At 39.8% G+C, this 21,313-nt stretch overlaps 1 protein-coding gene across 1 annotated transcript; it reads right to left on the bottom strand.

Moving 5' to 3' along the window:
- Window positions 1–1,217: 1,217 nt before the first annotated feature.
- Window positions 1,218–17,335, bottom strand: TNFSF10 (TNF superfamily member 10). Its single transcript, XM_033088690.1, has 6 exons — window positions 17,194–17,335; window positions 16,789–16,964; window positions 13,599–13,724; window positions 10,746–10,788; window positions 4,848–4,949; window positions 1,218–3,225 (listed from the first exon to the last, which is right to left on the bottom strand). The coding sequence occupies exons 2-6, from the start codon at window positions 16,918–16,920 to the stop codon at window positions 2,774–2,776; spliced, it is 855 nt and encodes a 284-aa protein (XP_032944581.1). The 5' UTR covers window positions 16,921–16,964; window positions 17,194–17,335; the 3' UTR covers window positions 1,218–2,773.
- Window positions 17,336–21,313: the final 3,978 nt, after the last annotated feature.

Raw genomic sequence — 21,313 nt, 5'->3', positions numbered from 1 at the left:
AGGATGGACAACTATATCAATAGGGGGAAAAAAGTGAGTACAGAAACATACCCATGGGAGCTTGGTATATGATAAAAGAGATATTCAGATCAGTGGGGGGAAAAGCGGACTGTCCAATGAACAATGTTGGACAACTGGCTACTGATTTAGTAAAACTAAAATTACATGCCTATCTTACATGACACATGAATTAAATTACAGTTGAATAACACTATCAAACTATGAAAGGTCAATCTTTAAAGCTGTTAGTAAAACTATATATGGTGACATTTACATGATATCAGTAAAAAAAAAAAAAGACTTCTTGAACATGGTATGAAAAGCTGTATTAGCCCCCCCCCCCCCAGTGCTACTGTGTGTCTCTGTCTCTAATTTGGCGTCTTTTGATAAGAATAGCAGTCATGTTGTGGGAAAGGCCCACCCTATTCCACTATGGCTTCATCTTAACTAATTACATCTGCAACAGCCCTATTTCCAAATGAGGTCACATTTTGAGGTACCAGGAAGTGGGATTTCAGCACACTTTTTTGGAGGACACAGTTCAACCCATAAAAAAGGCATTAACATTAAGAGAAAGGAGTGGTATTTTTATCATATGAAATAAAAAGTGAACAATTTATTTCTTCTTTCTGTAAGATATGTCAGATAAAAGATATTGTGAAAAAGAGATTAGAAGTCATTTTTCCCATTTTTACCAATCTTGATACAATAAAACAAATGTGAGTACTAGCTAAACAAAGCTTACATATTTTAACATACTGTCATTTTATTGAAAAAGTAACATTTACAATTTTTAATAAAAGAGTATAGAGTGAAATTTAATTCTCTCTTAGATCCGTAAGTTATATTTCATCAAACATTTCAATCTTTTTCTTTGGGTTTTAAATCTTGATTTAAAAGGTCTTCTCAGACACTTTGAGATTGTTTTTGAAATTCTCCAGTGTCTTCATGGTAAGGAGTAAGGCAGGATATTTGTTTTTTCCATGTAACTAGGTGTCCTTTCTTTCTTTTCTTTCTTTCTTTCTTTCTTTCTTTCTTTCTTTCTTTCTTTCTTTCTTTCTTTCTTTCTTTCTTTCTTTCTTTCCTTCCTTCCTTCCTTCCTTCCTTCCTTCCTTCCTTCCTTCCTTCCTTCCTTCCTTCCTTTTCTCTCTCTCTCTCTCTCTCTCCCCCTCCCTCCCTCCCTCCCTCCCTCTCCTCCCCTTCCCTCCCTCCCTTCATTCCATTTTTTTCTTTCATTCAGTTATTTATTTACAAATATATTTTGTATCAGTACTATGTGCAGGTATTATTCCAGGTACTGGGGATACAGATGTAACAGGACTAAATGTTCTCTCTATCACAGGATTTATATTCTAGTGAGAGAAGACAGGCTTTAAAAAAACAGAATAACAAGTCAATTTGTTCATATGTAAGTACTTGATTACAGTTATGGAAAAAATAGAGTGTTGTAAATTTAAATTTGAATGAGCTTTTTTGAAAAAAACCTATTTGATCAGAACACATTTAAATGAAAATTTGAGCATACAACGAAAGAGTATAAATTATGCTGTGTTTAGGAATAAAGATTAAAAGAGATTAGACAAATAATCCAACTACTACCATATTTCTCCAAAAATAAGATCGGTTCTTATATTAATTTTTGCTCCAAAAGACTCATTAGGGCTTATAGTCAGGGGATGTCATCCTGAAAAAAACCATGCTAGGGTTTATTTTCTGGTTAGGTCTTATTTTTCGGGAAACATGATATTTTTCTCCAACTTCTTAGATTAAATGATGACATGAAATGTTTTATGTCATGATTTTGGAAGGTAAAAGTAATTACTGTTCTTCTGGCAGGAGCAAATAAATGGTACAACCTTAAGCCAATATTCTAGATATTGACATTTGGCAGTGGACGTGGGCTGGGACTTTATTTGGCTCTTTTCTGCTGATTTACCCATATTTGTTATTTACACTTTTCCATTTCTCCCCCTCACCTGAGACCACATTCCCTGATTTCTGATTAACAAATCACTAGTTATAAAGTCCTTAATCAAAAATAGCTTCAGTAAAAAACAACAACAACAATATATATTTATCTATATACATATATACATATATATATATCTTCAGTGCTTTTGGGCAGCTTGACTTTTGGTAGCACAAACCATTAGAAACAGTGCCTTTTTAACGGAACATAACTGCAACTTTTTTTTTTTTTTTTTAACAAAATGATATTATTTCTAGTGGAATTTTCTTATTTCCACCAAATCCAGTTGTATGAGGCAACTCCTGTGAAGTCCTACACAATGCAAACTTCCTTTTCACACTGCACATATCGACAGAGAGTTGCCTCCCAAGACCATGACCTTTTCGTGGTGTCCCTTTCTTTCAACTTTGGGAACGTTGTGCCTTATGGCAATCTGGGAGCTACCAATGTGATTTGTGACTACCTAAGAGATGGATTTTTCCTCTTTCTTCTGGAATCCCCATAAGAATGGATGATACAGAAGATGTTAATTGCTACACAAGCATTTGAAAAGTGAGAATCTTGATTTCTGTTAGCAAACTTTTATCAGGTAGAACCCTGAAAGGTCTTTTAGCAATTTCATTTTTGGGGAATAAGTTGGTTACTTTTCAGAGATATTTTAAAAATGTGTGTTGCAGAACAAAATGCAACAAAAAAGGTGAACAAAAATGTGTTCACCGCGGCTTTGCCCGTGTTGCCTTACGAGCAGATGACCCTGAAGTGACAGGTCACTTTGAGGGAACTGTTTTTTTCTTTGCAGATCATTTAGCCAATTAAAAAGGCCCCGAAAAAACTGGCTTCTTGGTCCATGTCAATCATTCTCTCATTAGTTACGGATACAAAAATTTTGTCATCTTCTTTAAGCTCAAATATTCCACCTTGATAGATGGAATAGAGTCCATATTCTGAATCTTTCGACCAACAACTATTTCTAGCACTTTTCATCAGCAGTATAGGGTCAGGATAGCTTGTGACTTTGTAAATATATTGTACCATTTGTTTGTTTCTCCTTCTGTTCTCTTCTCTTGAAACTCTTTCGAGAATGTCCTCAGGTTCCTGAAAGCGAAAGTATGTTTGGGAATAGATGTAATAAAGCCCGTTTTTTTGGATAATCAGCTCTCCATTCCTCAGGTGCAAATTATTCAAGAATGAATGTCCTTTTCGTGATGACTCCCAGGTGTTTATTTTCTGGCCCAAAGCTTTTCCACTTTTGGAGCCTAAATGAAGTTTCAAGAGAAAATGAACAGAAGTGAGTTGGTAGCAAACAAGGATTTTCCCAGTAGCTGTTGCTAGCCTAGTTTTTGGTTGGGATTACTAAGGATTTCAATCAAATATAAAACTTCTTGTTCCTTTAATCTTACAAGGGTTCTAAATTCTGGTCACATAGAAATCTGAAGGCTTCTGTATTACTGTGACCTGCTGGGAGTTCCTTATCTTTCTGTACTTTGTCCACCACTTAATGCCACATCTGTCATACTCGCACTCAGATGGCAATCTTTACTCCTGTGCAGAACTTCTGTCCGGAACCCTGGCCTCCCTTCCCGGCTGGTGAGCTCAAATGAAAAATGTATAAAGAAACCAAAAGAAACATATCTACTTTCTTAAGCCCAGAGCTCAGAACTCCTTTCCATTCCTTTGGGTCTCTTTGAGTCCCCTCTTGGTCTTTCTCAGCAATCCGGAGTCAAAGGCATCATCCAAACACAAGGCATCTCTGGTTCACAATAGTAGAACGGGGAACCTGGTTTGGCAAAGAGATCCCAGATTTAAGGATCTTAAGATCCTTAGATCTTTAACTCCTAGAGACTGAATGAGAAAGGGCCCTACCAAACTATATTCTTTTTAAACGTTGGGCTCATCTCCATGATTGAAACAAAATTTTGTTTTGCAAGAGTTTAAAACAACTATCATATTTGTTGATGATTTGTGAACAGTAATATCATAATAATAGTCTCATTCATAGGCAGACATGTTAATCATTTGTAAAACATGAGCTCAGGAATACCAGGAGGCAACTGCCCAGAAACAAAACAGTGCCCCCTCTCCAAGAAAACCTCCAGTAACCTTTTCATCCGTTAACTGAAACTTTTTAACTTCAGATAAAATCTTTCATAATAATAGAAGTGACTACTTATTGAGTGCTTACAAGATACTAGGAATTTTGCATGTGTTAATATTTACCGTTTTATGAGTTAAAAATTATCTCTACTTTTCATATGAAGAAACTGAAGCTTGATTTGGTTAAGTAATTTGTTCAAAACATATATCTAGTTAAGGAGGAGCTGGGATTCCAACTGGGTATTTAGACTGTAAGACCCAGGCACTTAACAACAGCACTCTATGGACAGCTGTTCTACAGTTAAAAATCAGGTTTAACATATTTGGTTAAACTATTTGAAACTGACATTTCTATAAGTAAAAAATAGTCAAATATTGGCAACTTCCTCTGGTTCAACCTAATATAAATGCCACAAGGAGTGCTTAGTGACTTTTGGTGAAAGTAAATGATTTAGAATCTTTGAATGGGGAGGAAGATTTGATAGAAGTGAGAGAGTGAAATCACCTTAAAGAAGAAGAAAAATGCAAAAATAGGGGCATGGGAAACTCAAAGACAAAGTTCTCCCACTTTATAATTTTCCTCAGGCCTATTATGCCAGGGCAGTAATTGAGCTATTTGCCTTGTAATCTTGCTTCTGGAAAGAGTCAGTCTGAGATCTGATTACCACTCTGCATTTTGTAGAGAGCTGTATAAACATTTCAGGTACAAATTAAAAGAATAAATTATTTGGAACAAATTCTTCCATTGCCTTTAAACCATATATATATTTGTCGTTTTTCTTACTTGGAGTTGGTAATAGGCCTCTTCTTCGACTGGTCCCCGTTATGTGAGCTGCTACTCTCTGAGGTACTTTGTCTATTGTGTGGAGAAGATTTCGCTGTTTTTCTAAACGAGAAATCACAAAGAATCATCAGCACTTAAACTACCGATCAAATATTTTGCTGTTCTCAGCTGTTGTCAGTCAGGCATTGTGAGCACATTGGGCTTTGAAAGTTGATTATTTGGGTTTTCATAAAAGCAGCCTACATTTTAGTATGATGATCAGTCTACTTCAATTTATGTTTAATTTGAAAAGTACTTTAGATGGGAAGACTAAGGAGTCACTTGGGTTATAATTTATCAGCATCTCAGAGGTAATTATGGTAAATATAACAAAGTAAAAATTTTGGCCCTTTCCAAAAATACCCAAACAAACAAACAAAACTGTGGACTTCTAATAATTTTGCTGAGTCATTTAAAGTGAACAAATAACCAGGTATTGGCAAATTTCCACTTTGAGTTATATATATAGAAACAGTGATACCAATTTCATCATCTCAATTGTTCTTTTTGCAAGCTACTGCTGATTCTAAAGGAGTAGCAGTGATAACATTGTCCATAGACGCTACAAACGTATCCATCAGTCATTCCCTCCCACTTCCCAAAAGGAACACAAATTGACATGCTGATCACAATAATCAGTATATGAGCATATAAATCACTGATTCACTAGATCAGAATAAATAACATTTATTGACCTCCATCAAAGTATTTTGGAGCAACCTTTAAAAATACAAATTCAATAAATTACTCTTTTAAAAAAATTAGCTCAGTACATGGATTGGAAGAATCAAAATAGTTAAAGTGGACATTTTACCCAAAGCAATATACAGATTTAATGCATTCCCATCAAAGTCCCAATGGCATTTTTTAAATAAATAGAACAAAAAATCATCAGATTTGTATGGAACCATAAAAGACCCCTAATAGCCAAAACAATCCTGAGAAAAAAGAACAATGTTGGAGGTATCACACTCCCTGACTTCAGCTTGTACCACAGGGCAACAATAATCAAAACAGTATGGTATTGACAGAAAAACAAACACACAGACCAATGGAGTAGAATTGAGAACCCAGAAATAAATCCACATAAATATGGATAGGTAATTTTTGACAAAGAAACCAAAAAACATACAATGGAGAAAAGACAGCCTCTTCAATAAGTGGTGCTGGGAGAATTGGAAAGCCATGTGCAAAAGAATGAAACTGGACTGCTGTCACCATGTACCAAAATTAATTCAAAATGGATCAAAGACCTAAACATAAGACCTGAAACAATAAACTGCATAGAAGAAAACAAACTTATGGACCTTGGGTTCAAAGAGCATTTTATGAATTTGACTCCAAAGGCAAGGGAAATAAAAGCTGAAATAAAAGAATGGCACTATATCAAGCTAAAAGGCTTCTGCACAGCAAAAGAAACCATCGACAAAATAAAGAGACAACCAACCAATAGGAGAAGATTTTTGCAAACAACACCTCCGATAAGGGGCTAATATCCAAAATATATAAGGATCACATACACCTCAAAAACATAAAAATAAAGAATCCAATTAAAAACTGGGCAGAGGACCTGAAGAGACATTTCTCCAAAGAGGACATACAAATGGCAAATAGACATATGAAAAAATGCTCAACATCACTAATCATCAGAGAAATGCAAATAAAAACCACAATGAGATATCACCTCACCCCAGTCAGAATGGCTATCATCAACAAGACAAATAGTAACAAGCATTGGAGAGGCTGTGGAGAAAAAGGAACCCTCATCCACTGTTGGTGGGAATGCAGATTGGTGCAGCTGTTATGGAAGGCAGTGTGGAGGTTCCTCAAAAAATTAAGAATAGAATTACCATATGACCCAGCAATCCCTCTCCTGGGTATCTACCTAAAAAAATCTAAAAACATTTATCCATAAAGACATATGTGCTCCAATGTTCATTGCAGCTTTATTTACGGTGGCCAAGACATGGAAACAACCAAAGTGTCCTTCGATAAATGAATGGATAAAGAAGTTGTGGTACATATACACAATGGAATACTATTCGGCCATAAGAACAGATGAAATAGTACCATTTGTGACAACATGGATGGATCTTGAGATAATTATGCTAAGCGAAATAAGTCAGACAGAAAAAGCAGAGAACCATATGATTTCACTGATACGTAGTACATAAAACTGAAAACAAAAGAACAAGACAAACAAATGAGAAACAAAAACTCATAGACACAGACAATAGTTTAGTGGTTACCAGAGGGTTAAGGGGGAAAGGGGTAGGAGGTGAGGGTAAGGGGGATCAAATATATGGTGATGGAAGGAGAGCTGACTCTGGGTGGTGAACACACAATGTGATATACAGATGATGTGTTACAGAATCGTACACCTGAAATCTATTTAACTTTACTAACACTTGTTACCCCAATAAATTTGAATTTAAAAAAATAGCTCAAACTTCCCAAGTATCCTTACATTAGTTTTTAAGATAAATTATATTGTTTCCTCAAACAAATATTGCCATGGACAAGGCACTGCACTACATCTACGGGGGCAGCAAAGAGTAATCACTGGTTATACCGAGTCCTCAAGGGACTTAAATGGTCTTTTAGGAAAGATATGAATTAGAAAGTGAAAATTTACCTATGAGAAATAGAAGCAAAGGGTGCTGGCTAATCAAAGGAGCGAAAGCTTCTCATTCATTGGAGGACTGAGGTCAGGGGAGAGTTTGTGCTAAGGCCCTTTCATCACTTACTCCAATAAACCAAAGTGCCCATCACATCTATGCCAGACACTCTTCTAGGGGCAAGGAAAAAGAATTATAAAGAAATAAATGCAAGAGAGTGTTTGAGGTGCAAGGATAATTATCCGAACAGGATGAGATTGGGCTGGCTCGGGGAGAGAAGAGATGGGCAAAGGACCAACGTAGGATGCACAAAGCATTCCTGGGACACAGGCATGAGTAGAATTCTGTTTCAGGCTTGAATAATGAGACAAAATATAGAGGATTTGAATATTATGCTAAGAGATATGGATTTTACAGGATGCGCAAAGACTCTGAAAGGTGTGGTCAGGGAAGCAAAGAGATATGTTTTGTGCTTTAGGCTAACCTATCTTTCACAGTAAGGTTTGTTGGATAGTAGGTGAGAGGCCTGGAGACCTGCAAGTTACCAGGCTCTTATAATTGATCAGGACTGAGAACAGTAGGCCCTAATCTAGGCTAATAGTAGACAGAGCTAAAAGGAGGTGATAAAATTCCATAGGGGAAAATTGAATGGGAAATGAGAATCTCTTCCCATCTCTCCTAATCTGGTATTAATTGTGACTTATTCAGGATGGATGGGCATTTATATGGTACTGAAGACCAAACATGGCATGGGGATGCATTGTCAATTACATATTACTCTCAGATGCTCTGCTTTCAAGGTCGATGTGTCCATTTACTTTTAACCTCCATTGTTAAATAATTCATAATGCCTTGTGTGCCCCAGACCTTAGCACTTTGTTTTTTCTTGAATTTCAATAATGAAATCCAATTATAAATGTCTTGCATTTCAAGTCATTGCAAGGATATGGGAAAATCTAGATTTGGAAGCAAATTCTCAAGAGAGGAAATTTCCAAATGACTGTAGCAAACACTTCCCAGAAAAGAAACTTGCAAAAATACATATTTGTGTATCATGGATGCATCTTGGTACTGAGAAGTACATGACTTATACACCTTGTTGGGGTGAATAAAAAAGACGGTTTTCCCAACACTGAAGCTAGTATATGCATCTCCTGTGGACTATGGATCTGGTGTATCTCATCAGAAGAAGTGGCGTGTTTACCACTCTCACTACCAATTTGCATTTCAGAAAATGATCAGAAAGAATGCTTAGACTCTGTCTTTCATATTTAATAAAGGAAAATGGGAGTTGTAAGTAATGAGAAAGCTTATTGTGTTGGAAAAGGATAGCTGAGAAGTAGGAAGAAGACATCACTAATCATATACAGAGGATGCCTAAAAAAAATGTATACATATTTTAAGAAAGAAAAGAACTGTATTAAAATTTTAATACTCAATATATATTGACAACAAAAGATGGATACAAGTCACGTTTGACTTCTGCAGTTACAAGAGGTGCTCAAAGTGATTGCCGTCAGCGTCCAGACACTTTTGATTACAGCAAACTACTGCTTAAGCAACATTGACCAAAGTGTCCACTTGTATTGCTGCGCATACCATTTCAATTTTATCCTGAGGTACCGCCATTGTAACGGGTTTTCTACTGTACACCACATCCTTTAAGGTTTCCCACCGGTAGAAGGCAAGGGGTGTTACGTCAGGAGAATGTTCTCGAATTTCAAATACCTTCAAAATGGTCTTGCGTTCCTCAGACAACCAAGCTTCCACCATTTTCTTTGTCCTGCCTGTCTCATGGTGACGCTAGCATCCATTTGATTAATGCCATCTTTTGAGTGACTGTCGTACTACACATTGCTACCGTAATTCAATTCAACTTTGAAAAGTAATACATAGATAGCATCTCTTAAAATGTGTACACATTTTTTTGGCACCCCCATATATAAAACTGTTTCCTCTCTGCGGCTGGTGTGCCTCAGGACTGTAAGTCTCCGGTATATGTACTCAGGACTGTATGGCCTTTGGTATGGAAAAATGGGGCTCTTGTGAAACAAACGCAAAGAAGTAGCCAATTTAATTCAGTAATTTTATTTACTTGTTGATTCAATCAGAAGTATGCGTTAAGACCCTTCTATGTAGAGATAGAAGGTGTTGACACAACATTGTAAGTGTACCAATTGTCACTGAATTGTGCACTTTAAAATGGCTAATTGTATGTTAAGTGAATTTCATCTCAATCAATCAAAATACATACATCCACACATGCACACGAACACATATACCCTGAAGGTGGTGCAGATAAGGCTGGGGGTTCTCCTGGGCTTGAGGCATAGGGTTAGGTGCTAGGTCTAGAGAGGTGAGAGAAGCAGATATGTTTTCTGTCCTTGTGGATGTCTAATCCAGTAAGGCATCAGACAACACAGATTTTACATATATGTGTGTGTGCATATACATATATATATATATATATATGTATATGTATATATGGAAATGAACATGGTAAGTGTGATAGAAATAACAGGGTGTGGGGGAACTTACTTAGAAAGGTATCCAATGAAGCTCTGACAACTAGGTAATGAGGATGTTGGATGAGAAGGAGCCAGTTATGTGAAAAGGCAGAAATGAAAGAAGCCAGATGGAGGCCCAAAGAAGCCAGCCTGGGCAACAGCACCGAAGGCAGATGTGGGTCAAGAACAGGCTGCTGACCGAGAACAGGAAGATGCGTGTGGCACGGGGACCACAGGATGAGCATCATTATGTGTAGAAGCGTTCTTAGGAAAGGGAGGATGGGGCAAGGGGCTTCTGCGTAAAGACAGGCATAGACCCCGCTGGTGGTCAGAAGCAGAGAAGGCAGGTAACCTCGGAGCCCTTACTTATCTTACTTCCAGCCATGTTCTAAAAAGGGTTTAGCTGGTTTATTCACAACTCTCGGTGAAAAATAACTAATTGAAGAAATTGAAATAAAAGGAAATAAAAAAATAAAAGGAAAATCCATATTGGAAAAATAAGATTCAGCTGAAATAAAGTCCTGGCCATAGGTGGGCCACAGACTTGGTTCTGAGCTTTCTAGCTACCAATGCAAAGAGGGAAATAGAACCAAGTAGCTTAAGACACTGAGCAGAAAGGAGGTCAGAGGTAGGTAGGTTGTGTGGATGGGAGCAGAGAGAAAGAGACGGAAGATTATTCACCCTGTCATGAAGTTGATAGTAGAAAATTAAAATAACAACAACAAAAATACTACCTGGAACTGTAGAAATGGTTTCCTCAAAGGTTCTCAAAATCATCTGCAAATAGTATTGAATAAAGTTTGTTAATTTTCCTAAGATTTGTAAACTGACTGTAGAATGTCTATGGCTCTTTTTTGCTGATGTCTAATAGAAAATGTCTATGTAAGATATCAACCTAGGAAGCTTTGAGTTGTTCAAACACAGAGTTTGTGTAGGACAGGTTGAGAGTGAGGGTGAAAACTGAGGCAACCATCCCCACATGGTGACCAAAGAATGGTCCTCTGTCTGAGAAAGTTCTGTTTCTGGATAACGTCTAAAAGATCACACGTGGAACCGCACAGAAGGAAGGAGCCGTCAGCCTAATGTTCCCCAGGCATCCTTGGGCTGATGGATGTGTCAGACATGTCACTTCACTTTCTCTGTCTGGGGTGTGTGTGTGTCTGCATGCAAGTGTGTAGATAAGTGCACTGTGTAATAGACTCCAGGGGTTTTAAATTATTGGGCAGACCCAAGCCTCAAGATGTAAGACTCATTTCCTCTATCTCGTGATGTCCACAGACACACACAGCCCGTCACGGTGTGACCTGGCCATACCCTGTCATTTTCGTATTTCTGAAAATGTGGCTGAGGCATTCTTAACATGAAGCTATTGTACCAAGTTCCCATATCTTTACTAAACATCTAGTATCACCCTCTTTGTATGAACCAGCGGTAAAAAACAAAAGAAGGAGTGAAAACTGAGCCTTTCTATTAAATGGGCAGACCCTGTCTTGGTTCATCCAGGGCTTCTAAACTCCTCTCCATTCAGTTCTGTCACCCCCAGGGGCTTTGACTATCACTGCCTTCCTTTCCTGTCACTGTTGTTAATTTTGCATCTACCAGAAACTCCCTTCTTCTGTACCAGAAACTCCCTTCTTCTGTACTCCCATCCCAAAGCATAAGCTCTCTGCTTCTCCACCCACTTCAAGTCCTGATTCCAGATAACTGAACTGTAGTCCAATGAGCATTGGTGTATGGGGAGGGAAAGCAAGAGATGGACTCAGCATTCTCTCTCTCTCTCTCTCTCTTTTTCTCTCTTTTTCTCTTTTTCTCTCTTTTTCTCTCTCTCTCATTCTTGGGCAGAAAAGAAGGAAGGAGAATCAGCAGGAAAGAGAGAAGGGTAATTCCTACAGTGTGGGAGGAAGAATATAAGAATAATTACAGTATAATCAGATGGCCTGTATTCAAATCTGTCATTTATTAGCTCTGGGAAACTTTTCTCAAGTTACTTAACTAATGTGAACTTTAACTTCTTCATCTATGTAAAAATAAAAAAGGAGGAAGATAATGATTCCTTCCTCACAGAGCTGTTGTAAGAATTAAATGAGATAATACATGCAATGAGTATAAGATGTTTACTGAAAATGGTCTCTTCAGTTAATGGTGACCGGAAAAAATGGGGAATTCTTTTCCCACTATACTCTCGCCCACCCGTCTGTATCCTCTCCCAGCTGCTCTGTGTAGTTAGTGGCAGGATGTGAGAATGGGAGGGAGAGGAAGAATCACAGGAAAGAGCGATACAAATTCCGTCCCCACTACTTGCCTTATCTCCCCACCCCCAGCCCCAGCCTCCCACCCAGCTGCTCAGTCTCCAGATGTCTACCCTCGTTCTGAGTTTCTCCTGCCACCTGCAGGTTTGCCACCCCCTTAACCCCAGGGACTGTGGAGTCCTGTTCCTTAGGTTCTTTAGGACCCTTCCTGCGGTCCTTGTCACTTGGAGTGATGGAGTCACAGCTGCTTAAGTACAGCATATGCGCAGTGGGTGCCCTGCCCAGGCCATGCTTCCAGGGTGGCCATGGTGCAGATGTGTGTCTAGGACTCCCACATAGAAGTCTGGTTTCATTTCTCATAGAAATAGCATCATAGGTGACATCTGGGCTGTACTGTGAGGACTGTTTAGGCTTATTAATCAGGTCCCTAACCAATGTAACACTGTTTTAATGGAAAATGAGACTGAGCACCAAACAGTGGACTTACTATCGTATCTTTATAAACACATCTTCCTCTTATCCTGGGAATGTCCTCAATGTTTTTACAAAGCCTGATGGGACTTCCTTGTTTACAGAACATTTTCATGTCTGTGTTCTCATCTAACCTTTCTGGGTAGGCAGAAGGTAAATATTATTAAGTGCCATCTTACAAAGAAGGAAGCAGCCCGAGAGAGAAAATTTAATTTGACATGTCACATTGCTGAAAGTTAAATTATATAATCATATTTAGTGAAATAAACTGTGAGCTAATGTAATGTTTCTGCTAGAGATCCTTTTAAAGCACCTTCCATAAACAGACAATATTATAATTTGTTAGTAAATATTATAATTTACTAACTATAAATTGAGATGTCATCACCTTCAATTTCTCAAAGTATCTCTTCCCTCTTCCTTTCCTCTTTCTTCATCTCTATATGCATACAAAAATAAATATATATTTACAGAGATCAACATGTGGGAAGAATATAAAACACTATTAGTTAACCTCTTTTGTCTTCAGAATAAAAAAACGTCACACACATCCTTTATTGTTGTGTGACCTTGAAACATATTGCTCTGTCTGTGCCTCAGTTTCCACAATGTAAAATAAAAGGTTAGACTAGATCGGGAGGCTCTCTATAGCAGAGGCACGGACTCTAGACCAGGACTCAACTATGACCCACTTTTTGGTGCTGTTTTACCTTTTTCTAGTTGTGTGAATTTGGTGAAAATCACTTAAACATTCTGGGCCTCAGTTTCCTCTTTTGCAAAATAAGGAGTCTAGACCTGATGATCTTAAATATTCCTTTTCCTCCTACCTTCTAAGCTGGCTGGGGAAGTCCCCTGTAGACCACCTACCTTTCGTAGTTGCCACTTTATTTGCAAGCAGAGGTTGTTTAGATTCTCTTCATCATTGGGGTCCCAAGAGCTGACATCTTCATTTAAGAGACAAGCAATGCCATTTTTGGAGTACTTGTCGCGCAGCTAAGATAAGATGGAATAGAACACAATATTATGCACAAGCGCTTTTTATATTTGTTTATTTAGAAGTTAAAACTACAGAAACTGATGACAGATTCAGAGAAATTTTGGCAACTTGGATAAGCTCATGGCTGCAATAGAAGTAAGCAGGCTGTCCTTTGTCCTCTGAATAAAAGTAAACGGTTGGATATGGTGGAAATGTTACATGTATGAGCCAGGCACCTGAGTCACAATGCCCTTGACGGCCTCTGCCATTAACCAGCTGTGTGTCTCTCAACAAGTTGCTGCTTCTCTTCTGTGTCTGTTCTTCATTTGAGTTTTGAGCTGGTTCACTGTGATTGTTGAGGTGATCTAGTTTTGACACAGTGTGGATCCCATTTGAAAGCTGGAAACCCATCTAGATACAAAGTAGGCAGCAGAGTCTGTTTAAATTTAAGGATCCTAACCCCAATATATTTTAATAAAAATTAAATTAAAAACTAAATTTAAGGATCCTAAATAAAAGAAAATAGCCAAACCCTTTGGGGTCCGGGTAATTCCTTGATCTGAGCTTTGGCTGCCTGAGGACACTTTAGTTACTGCTATGATCTCTACTTCTCTTGGATGGCAAAGTCTGGACCCCTTGCCACTAGAAATCTGAACACTGCCTCATTAAATGTCCACACTAGCTAGGGATTTACCTGCAGTGATTTGAAAGACCATTTGAAGTTTGGCTAACTCCTCCTGACTGAGAACAAATATTTATAACGGACAGACCATTGTATTGTCAACAAAGTTCTTGCTAATTTTAAACACACACACACACACACACACACACCCCATCCAGAAAAGTTATTCTTACAAAGAAAAACAGGAAGGCAATGCAAGGTCAAAATTTATATTTTTTTTTTGTTTTCATTGTTAAATAACTAGGGTTAAGAAGATGGATTGTTCCATTGGACAAACCTACTTAATTGCCTTCCCCTGGGGAAAATAAGTGGAAAAATGGCACATGTTTATGTGCTATTTGAACTTAGGGAAATGCCAAAGCACAAAAGAAGAATGAAACTGAAATACGACCTGCAGTTTCTTGTAGAAAGACAATCTCAGCCAGAGTCATATGGTTCTGTATTCAGCATGTGCCCCTGGGACATTTGATCAAGGTCCCTCAAGTACAAAAATATAAACCTGGGTTAATTAACTCCACACACTCTGGATAGAACATTCATTTACTTTTATACGTTTATTTTCTTTATTTAATTAGAAGACTAAAATATTCTCCTCGTAGATATAGTGGGGGTGACAGCTGGGCCACCTGAGTTGAGATATCACTGGCAATGAAATTAAACAGCATTTCTTTGCGCCTGTCCACCCTATATCCTTCTATTACAGACATCTATTTGCATCTGTAGTTTACATGGGAGCTGGAAAGGCTTTCCAAAGAAGAAACTCGATTGCATATGATTTAGAAATATGAGAACTTATCTAGCAAACGTGCTGTGGCTCTTGTGCAATCATATTTTTCTGAGGCTTTTAGTCTTGCATTTCTTAGCCAGCTGGCAGATTTGACATTGCCTTATCCTAATGTAGCAGGAAGCAGTGTGAATTATAAAGTGCAAATATGATTAATGCTAAGGACACCCTGCTGTAGAGCTATGAGCGTTACCCAGGTGCCAGGTAAAGACGTGGCTCCCACTCTGTTTCCAAAGCCCTGTGTGAGCTAAGGCATTTCCCTGAAGGTCTCTAGTCTCCTTATCTATAAAAGGGGCGTTGTCCAAAGTTCTATCCAGCTCACAGTTCTCTATAATATGCAATTAGTCAAAATATATATGAGAAGCCAAAAGCTGAGTTGGTTTATTTTCAGCAATTTCGTATTCATAGTTCCAAAGGTTTTGTATGGTTGAGAAACACACAAGCTAAAATGGCACTAAGTTTTTTTTCTGTCCAATGTGCCTGGATTCGTACCTAGATCATCCACAGGCATAGAAGGGTAGTTTTATTTTCAATTATTTTATAATGAACAGTAAGATTCTGAGTCCACCTGATAAGCACTATACTACAGACTTTCCCCATTACCTGCCTGTGTCCAAGGAATAGACAGAATGCTAGTCCTTTATATTCTCACTATTGTCAACACAGAAATGTCACAGACCTAAAACCAAACCATATTTCAAAGATCTGATTTGTCCCCAGCCCATGTCTTAGAGGAAAAAGAAACCTGATGATATTCCAAGAATTGCTGTCGGATTTTAGTTCATATTGTAAAATTCTACCTGCTAACTTTTGAAAGTCTGACGTGTCTATGCAAAGGTGTTCTACCTAATAATTTACATACTTAAAAGGAAGATGGGAGGAAGAGCCCTGAAGCCTGAGGATAGGCAAGCAGTGTGTAAAGAGCATTTCTGTCTGTGCAAAGACCAAATCTAGTTTCCTGCAATATCTGTCTGGAAATCCACTGGGATTGCCCACATTTGAAACATAAAACAAGAGCATTGTTGTCAGTGTTTAAGAGCCTGGCTTTGTGTTGAGCTCCGACTCTACCCTGCTCCCTGTGTGCTAGTGGTACCACCACATTTATGAAGGTTAGCCAACATACTTCATTCAACAAGTATTTAGTGAACACCTACTATGTGGGAGCCATGGGCCAGCCCCATAGGTGAACTGGTGAGCAAAAGCAGACACAGTTCTGCCTAATGCAACTACTCTCACCCCTAAGAATTAGAGTTAAGTAAGACTTAGAAAGTATTTAGCAGAAAGTACTCAATGAATGGCAGCAATTGCTAATATTACAAAATACATATACTGTTGAAGACAAAAAACTATCTCAGGAGTTTTGCTTCCTGGATCTGCTAGTAACTAGTGGGACCAGTTCTGTAACTGCCCTTTGTTCACACAATCCCTGGCACTTACACTTTTGTAAAGTCCTCAGTAACCATATGCATTAGCAGTTAGGGTCCACAGGCAGAGAAAAGGAACGTTTTCTTCCTCCATAAAGTCTTGAAAGAGGAGCAAATAGAGAGGCAAAGGAGAAGCAGTTAATCCTGGGGGTGCTGACAGCCTCTGTCTTCCCTGCGAGCATTGTACCGACCTGCTTCAGCTCGTTGGTTAAGTACACGTAAGTCACGGCCATGCCGAGGGACTGCAGCAGCACTGTGAAGATCAGCATGAGCACGCAGGTCAGCCCGAGACTGGGACCCCCCGAGGACAGCATTGAAGCCATGGTCCTGTCTGGTCAGCTGCTGCAGTCTGCCAGGCAGCAAGTTACTGCTCGGAAATCACACGATTAGAAGGGAGGAGGAGCTCAATGTTAATTTCATTTCAGCAAACATGAAAGTGAAATAGGCTGGAGCAGCCAGGCGATCACTAGCAGAAGTGCTAAAAGAAACCCTGCCCCCTTCTACACCAATGTCACAGTAAAAGGAGGTAAACACACCTTGAAAAAGTCTTTGAAACCTGAAGGGCTATGTGAGGTTTAAATCAAACAGCTCCTTACCCGTGGCTTAGGGACTGTTGGGTCCTGTGGATGGTCCTTTGCCCAGGGACTGCCAATTCTTAGGCTCCCGTGGGGTATCTCTTTCCAGCAAGCTGGACAGACTGCAGATCTATGCAGTCTTCATTGAAAACTCATGCCTTGTCATCGCTCCATGACTCACACTCAGCAGCTCAGTGCAAACGGATAATTATGTTTCCATGTATTGGCTATTGTAAATAGTGCTCTAGTGAGTCTCAAGTGCAGAAGTGAAATTGCTGCATCATATGGTACTTCTATTTTTAATTTTTTAAGGAACCTCCATACTAATTTCCATAGGCGCTGCACCAATTTCCAATCCCACCAACAATGCACAAGGGTTGCCTTTTCTCCACATCCTTGCCAGCTCTTGTTGTTTGTTGATTTATTGATGATAGCCATTCTGACACGTATGAGGTGATATCTCATTGTGGTTTTTATTTGCATTTCTCTGATGATTAGTGACATTGATCATCTTTTCATATGTCTATTGGCCATCTGTAATTCCTCTTTGGAGAAATGTGTCTTTAGGTCCTCTACCCATCTTTTTAATTCGATTGTTTGTTTTTTTGGTGTTGAGTTGTATTGAGTTTTTAAAATAAATTTTGGATATTAACCCCTTATTGGATATCATTGCTGAATATCTTTTCCCATTCAGTAGGTTGTCTTTTCGTTTTGTCGATGAATTCCTTTGCTGTGCAAAACCTTTTTAGTTTGATGTAGCCCTATTTGTTTGTTTTTCCTTTGTTTCCCCTGTCCGAGGATATATACCAGTAAAAATATTACTAAGGGCAATGTCAGAGAGTTTACTGCCTTTGTTTTCTTCTAGGAGTTTTATGCTTTTGGGTCTTACATTTAAGTCTTTAATGCATTTTTAGTTTATTGCTGTATATGGTGTAAGAAGGTAGTCCAGTTTCATTTTTTTGCATGTATCTCCATGTTTCCCCAACACCATTTATGTAATAGATTTTTTTTTAGTTTTTACTCCATTGTGTATTCTTGCCTCTTTTGTCATAGATTAGATGACCATATAGTTGTGGGTTCATTTCTGGGCTCTCCATTCTGTTCCATTGATCTATGTGTCTGTTGTGATGCCAGCACCATGCTGTATGGATTACTATAGCCTTGTAGTATAGTTATGGTTTTATGTCCTTTTTTATGCTTACTATCCTTTTGTTGAAGTTCTCACTAAGTTCCTTATAACCAGGGTTTTGAATTCTGAATCTTATAGATTGCTTGCTTCCATGTTGTTTAGTTCTTTTTCTGGAGTTTTCTCCTGTTTTTCCATTTGGGACACATTTCTTCGTTTCCTCATTTTGTCTGCTTCCCTGTGTTTGTTTCTATGTATTAGATACATCTGCTGCATCTCCCAGTCCCGGCAGGGTGGCCTTATGTAGTAGGTGTCCTGTGGGGCCCAGTGGCACCTTCTCTCTGATCACCTGATTTGGGTGCTTCAAGAGTGTCCCTTGTGTGGGTTGTGTGTGCCCTCCTGTTGTAGTTGAGCCTTGAACTGTTAGCACATCGGGGGTCAGATTGACCCTCAGGCTGACTTGCTGTGAGGATTGACCATGACCACAATGTGTGAGCTGCTGTGCAGGGGCTGATCCCACAGAGCAGGATTTGCCCCATTAGGCTCTGGTGCCTGCCAATACCACCCTTTGGGTGTGCCACTTGTGGGGCTAGTCACTTGTTGTGGTCTGAAGCTGGCCATTGAGTGTTTTGGTTCTGGAGCCTCGTGGGAGGGGCTCTGTTGCTGGCCATAATCAGCTGCTGCCTGTGACCCGCCAGAGATGACCTGGTAAGAGATATAAAGTGATCCATGGTTCATAGCTCCCTGTGCTGGATCTGGAGGTGCGTGGGAGATGTCATGTTGCAAACTGAGGCTGGCTGCCACCAGTGCCAGGCCAGGGCTCAGCAAAAGGCACAGGGCACCCCAAGGCCTGCCACAGCCTATCAGCTACCCGTAACACTCAGCTGTTGAAAGAGCCACACACGAATTGGGTGAGGTGGCATCTCAGGGAGTCACCAAGGTGGAGTGAGTGGTATTCACCAGGTAAATGCAGATTCAGATTTGGCACCAGTGCTGAGTGTGGGGCCAGTTAGCAAAAGTCACAGGGCACTCCGATGCCAGCAGCTGCCTGCCTGGGGCTGTGGACCTTTGAGTGTTTTTTAAGAAAGACTGCAGCCTGGGCCAAGGCTGGCTGCCTGCTGCTGAAAGAGCCTCTGGTGACGCATGAGTTGGGTGCAGCAGGGTCTCAGGAAGTCATCAGGGTGGAGCAAGTAGAGTTCACGAAGCTGATGCACTTTTATATTTTCCCGTGTCGGGGTGAAAGCTCAACACAGGAGAGATGGTGCTTGCCTGCCATCTGTGTGGGAAGAGGGCTCAATGCAGGGAAAATGGCAGCTGTCCCTCCAGTCCTCTCCCTAAGCCACACAATTCAGTTTCTCCCTATATGTCTCTGGCACCTCCTGAGCTGCTGTCTCTCTGTGGGAGCCCAGTGTAAGTGCCAGTGAGTGAGTGAGTCTGCACATGGGCCTTTAAGAGGATGCCTGGGTTTTCCAACAGCCTTCTGTCTCACCAGGACTGATGGCATCCCTGCTGGTTTTCACAGCCAGATGTTGGAGGGGCTCCTATTTCTGGCTCTGGTGCGCCAGGCTGCAGAGATTGGTGTTTGGCTGGGACCACTTGCTCCGCAGGAGTGACCCCTGAAGTTGAGATATCCTTCCCACTTCTCAACTGCCATACTCGGGTGGGGAGCCAACCCATTCTGGGTCTTCAGGTAAAGGAAATACTTACAAAGCACTGTGAAATGTGCAGGAAGTCAACATTGAGACCGTGAGGGTCAGGAGAAAAATGAGAGTCTGGAATATGAAGGATGAAGAGGCCTAACTTGTGATCAGATCAGCAGAGAAGGTGAGGGGTAAGGGTGCTTACAGGGTTGCAGAAGTCAGGGGAGGTCCTGCCATCTCTATCTTTTGAGGTTCCAAATGTACTAAAATATGAAGAAAAGGCTACAAATAGGGTTTCACAAATTGTAATATATTTTAAATGATAATTGTAGTAAATTAATGCTTTTAACATAGAAGAAATCAAAGGACTGAATGTCTAACTTTATATGGAGATGACTTGAAATGTTCCACTTGAGGTCCTTTGTGAATGTGAAGTCCAAGAGAAACAGCTCTCCAGGCCTCCGTAGCCCTCTCATAGGTCTGGGAAGGAGGAATCTTGTTCCCCTGTGCTAGGGAGAACTTGCCAAGCTGTACTAGATATGAATAAGATCATTACCCTCCATTGCTTAACACTTGCCAAAATCTCCCCTTTGTCCTCAAACAAAATCTCAGTCCTTTACCATGGTCTATAAGGTCTTACCTGCCTACCTGGGAATTTCTTTTAAAGATCCATTGTTTTCCACATTTAATTTTGCAAAGGGTTGGTTCCATTTGCCTTTAATGGGAAAGCAGAAGCTATTGCTACTGCCAGGGTCCTATGAAGATCTGTAAAGACTTTTTCTTCTAGCAACATAACTGCTGCTACCACCGGATACACACACCACAGGCGTCACTCACACCTGATGTTGGATGCTACTACTGAGAACCCCTTACATTGCTGTTTCTGAGAACTGAACACAGTGGTCACTGGCCAAAACCTGCAGAACAGAAATGATCAACCTCTCTTGCCACTTCGGGGAACTTCATGATTTATTATTAGATTCTCATTTATGTGTGTGTTTAAATATCTGTTTGATGGAGCCTAGATTATGTTGTACCTTAACTTCAATGGAGAATGGGAACGTGAACATCTAATATTTTCAGCTTCTCTGGTGAGAAGTGGGCTGTTCACAAAGTGGGGAACTCCTAACATAGGAAAGAGGTTGCATGCTGGCCATCCAAAGTGAAAGATCAATGTCCACTTCAAACAGGGGGTGATTAGCTCACATATCAGTACATCTAGACTGGATGTAAGGCAGGTGTCCTCGGTGCTTGACCCTGGAAATCCACAGTGTCATCCGCTCAGGCTTTCTTTTAAACACTCTGCCTCAGTTTGGTTTCACCTGAAGGCGGCTCCCTCAAAGTCATTGCTAAGGTCTGAATGTATATGTGTCCC

This window comes from Rhinolophus ferrumequinum, chromosome 2 (assembly GCF_004115265.2).
Source record: "Rhinolophus ferrumequinum isolate MPI-CBG mRhiFer1 chromosome 2, mRhiFer1_v1.p, whole genome shotgun sequence".
In the NCBI taxonomy this organism is placed as follows: Eukaryota; Metazoa; Chordata; class Mammalia; order Chiroptera; family Rhinolophidae; genus Rhinolophus; species Rhinolophus ferrumequinum.
Note: the sequence above shows the minus strand (reverse complement) of the source record. Positions and strands in the feature narration are given on the sequence as shown.

Bases quoted from the DNA above. Each gene is read 5' to 3' on its own strand.
- TNFSF10 (XM_033088690.1), bottom strand. From the start codon at position 16,920: ATGGCTTCAATGCTGTCCTCGGGGGGTCCCAGTCTCGGGCTGACCTGC. The intron at 4,950-10,745 runs GTAGTATTTTTG...TTTCTCGTTTAG, and splicing joins AACCATTTCTACAGTTCCAG to AAAAACAGCGAAATCTTCTC. The intron at 3,226-4,847 runs GTAAGAAAAACG...AACTTCATTTAG, and splicing joins AGGCCTATTACCAACTCCAA to GCTCCAAAAGTGGAAAAGCT.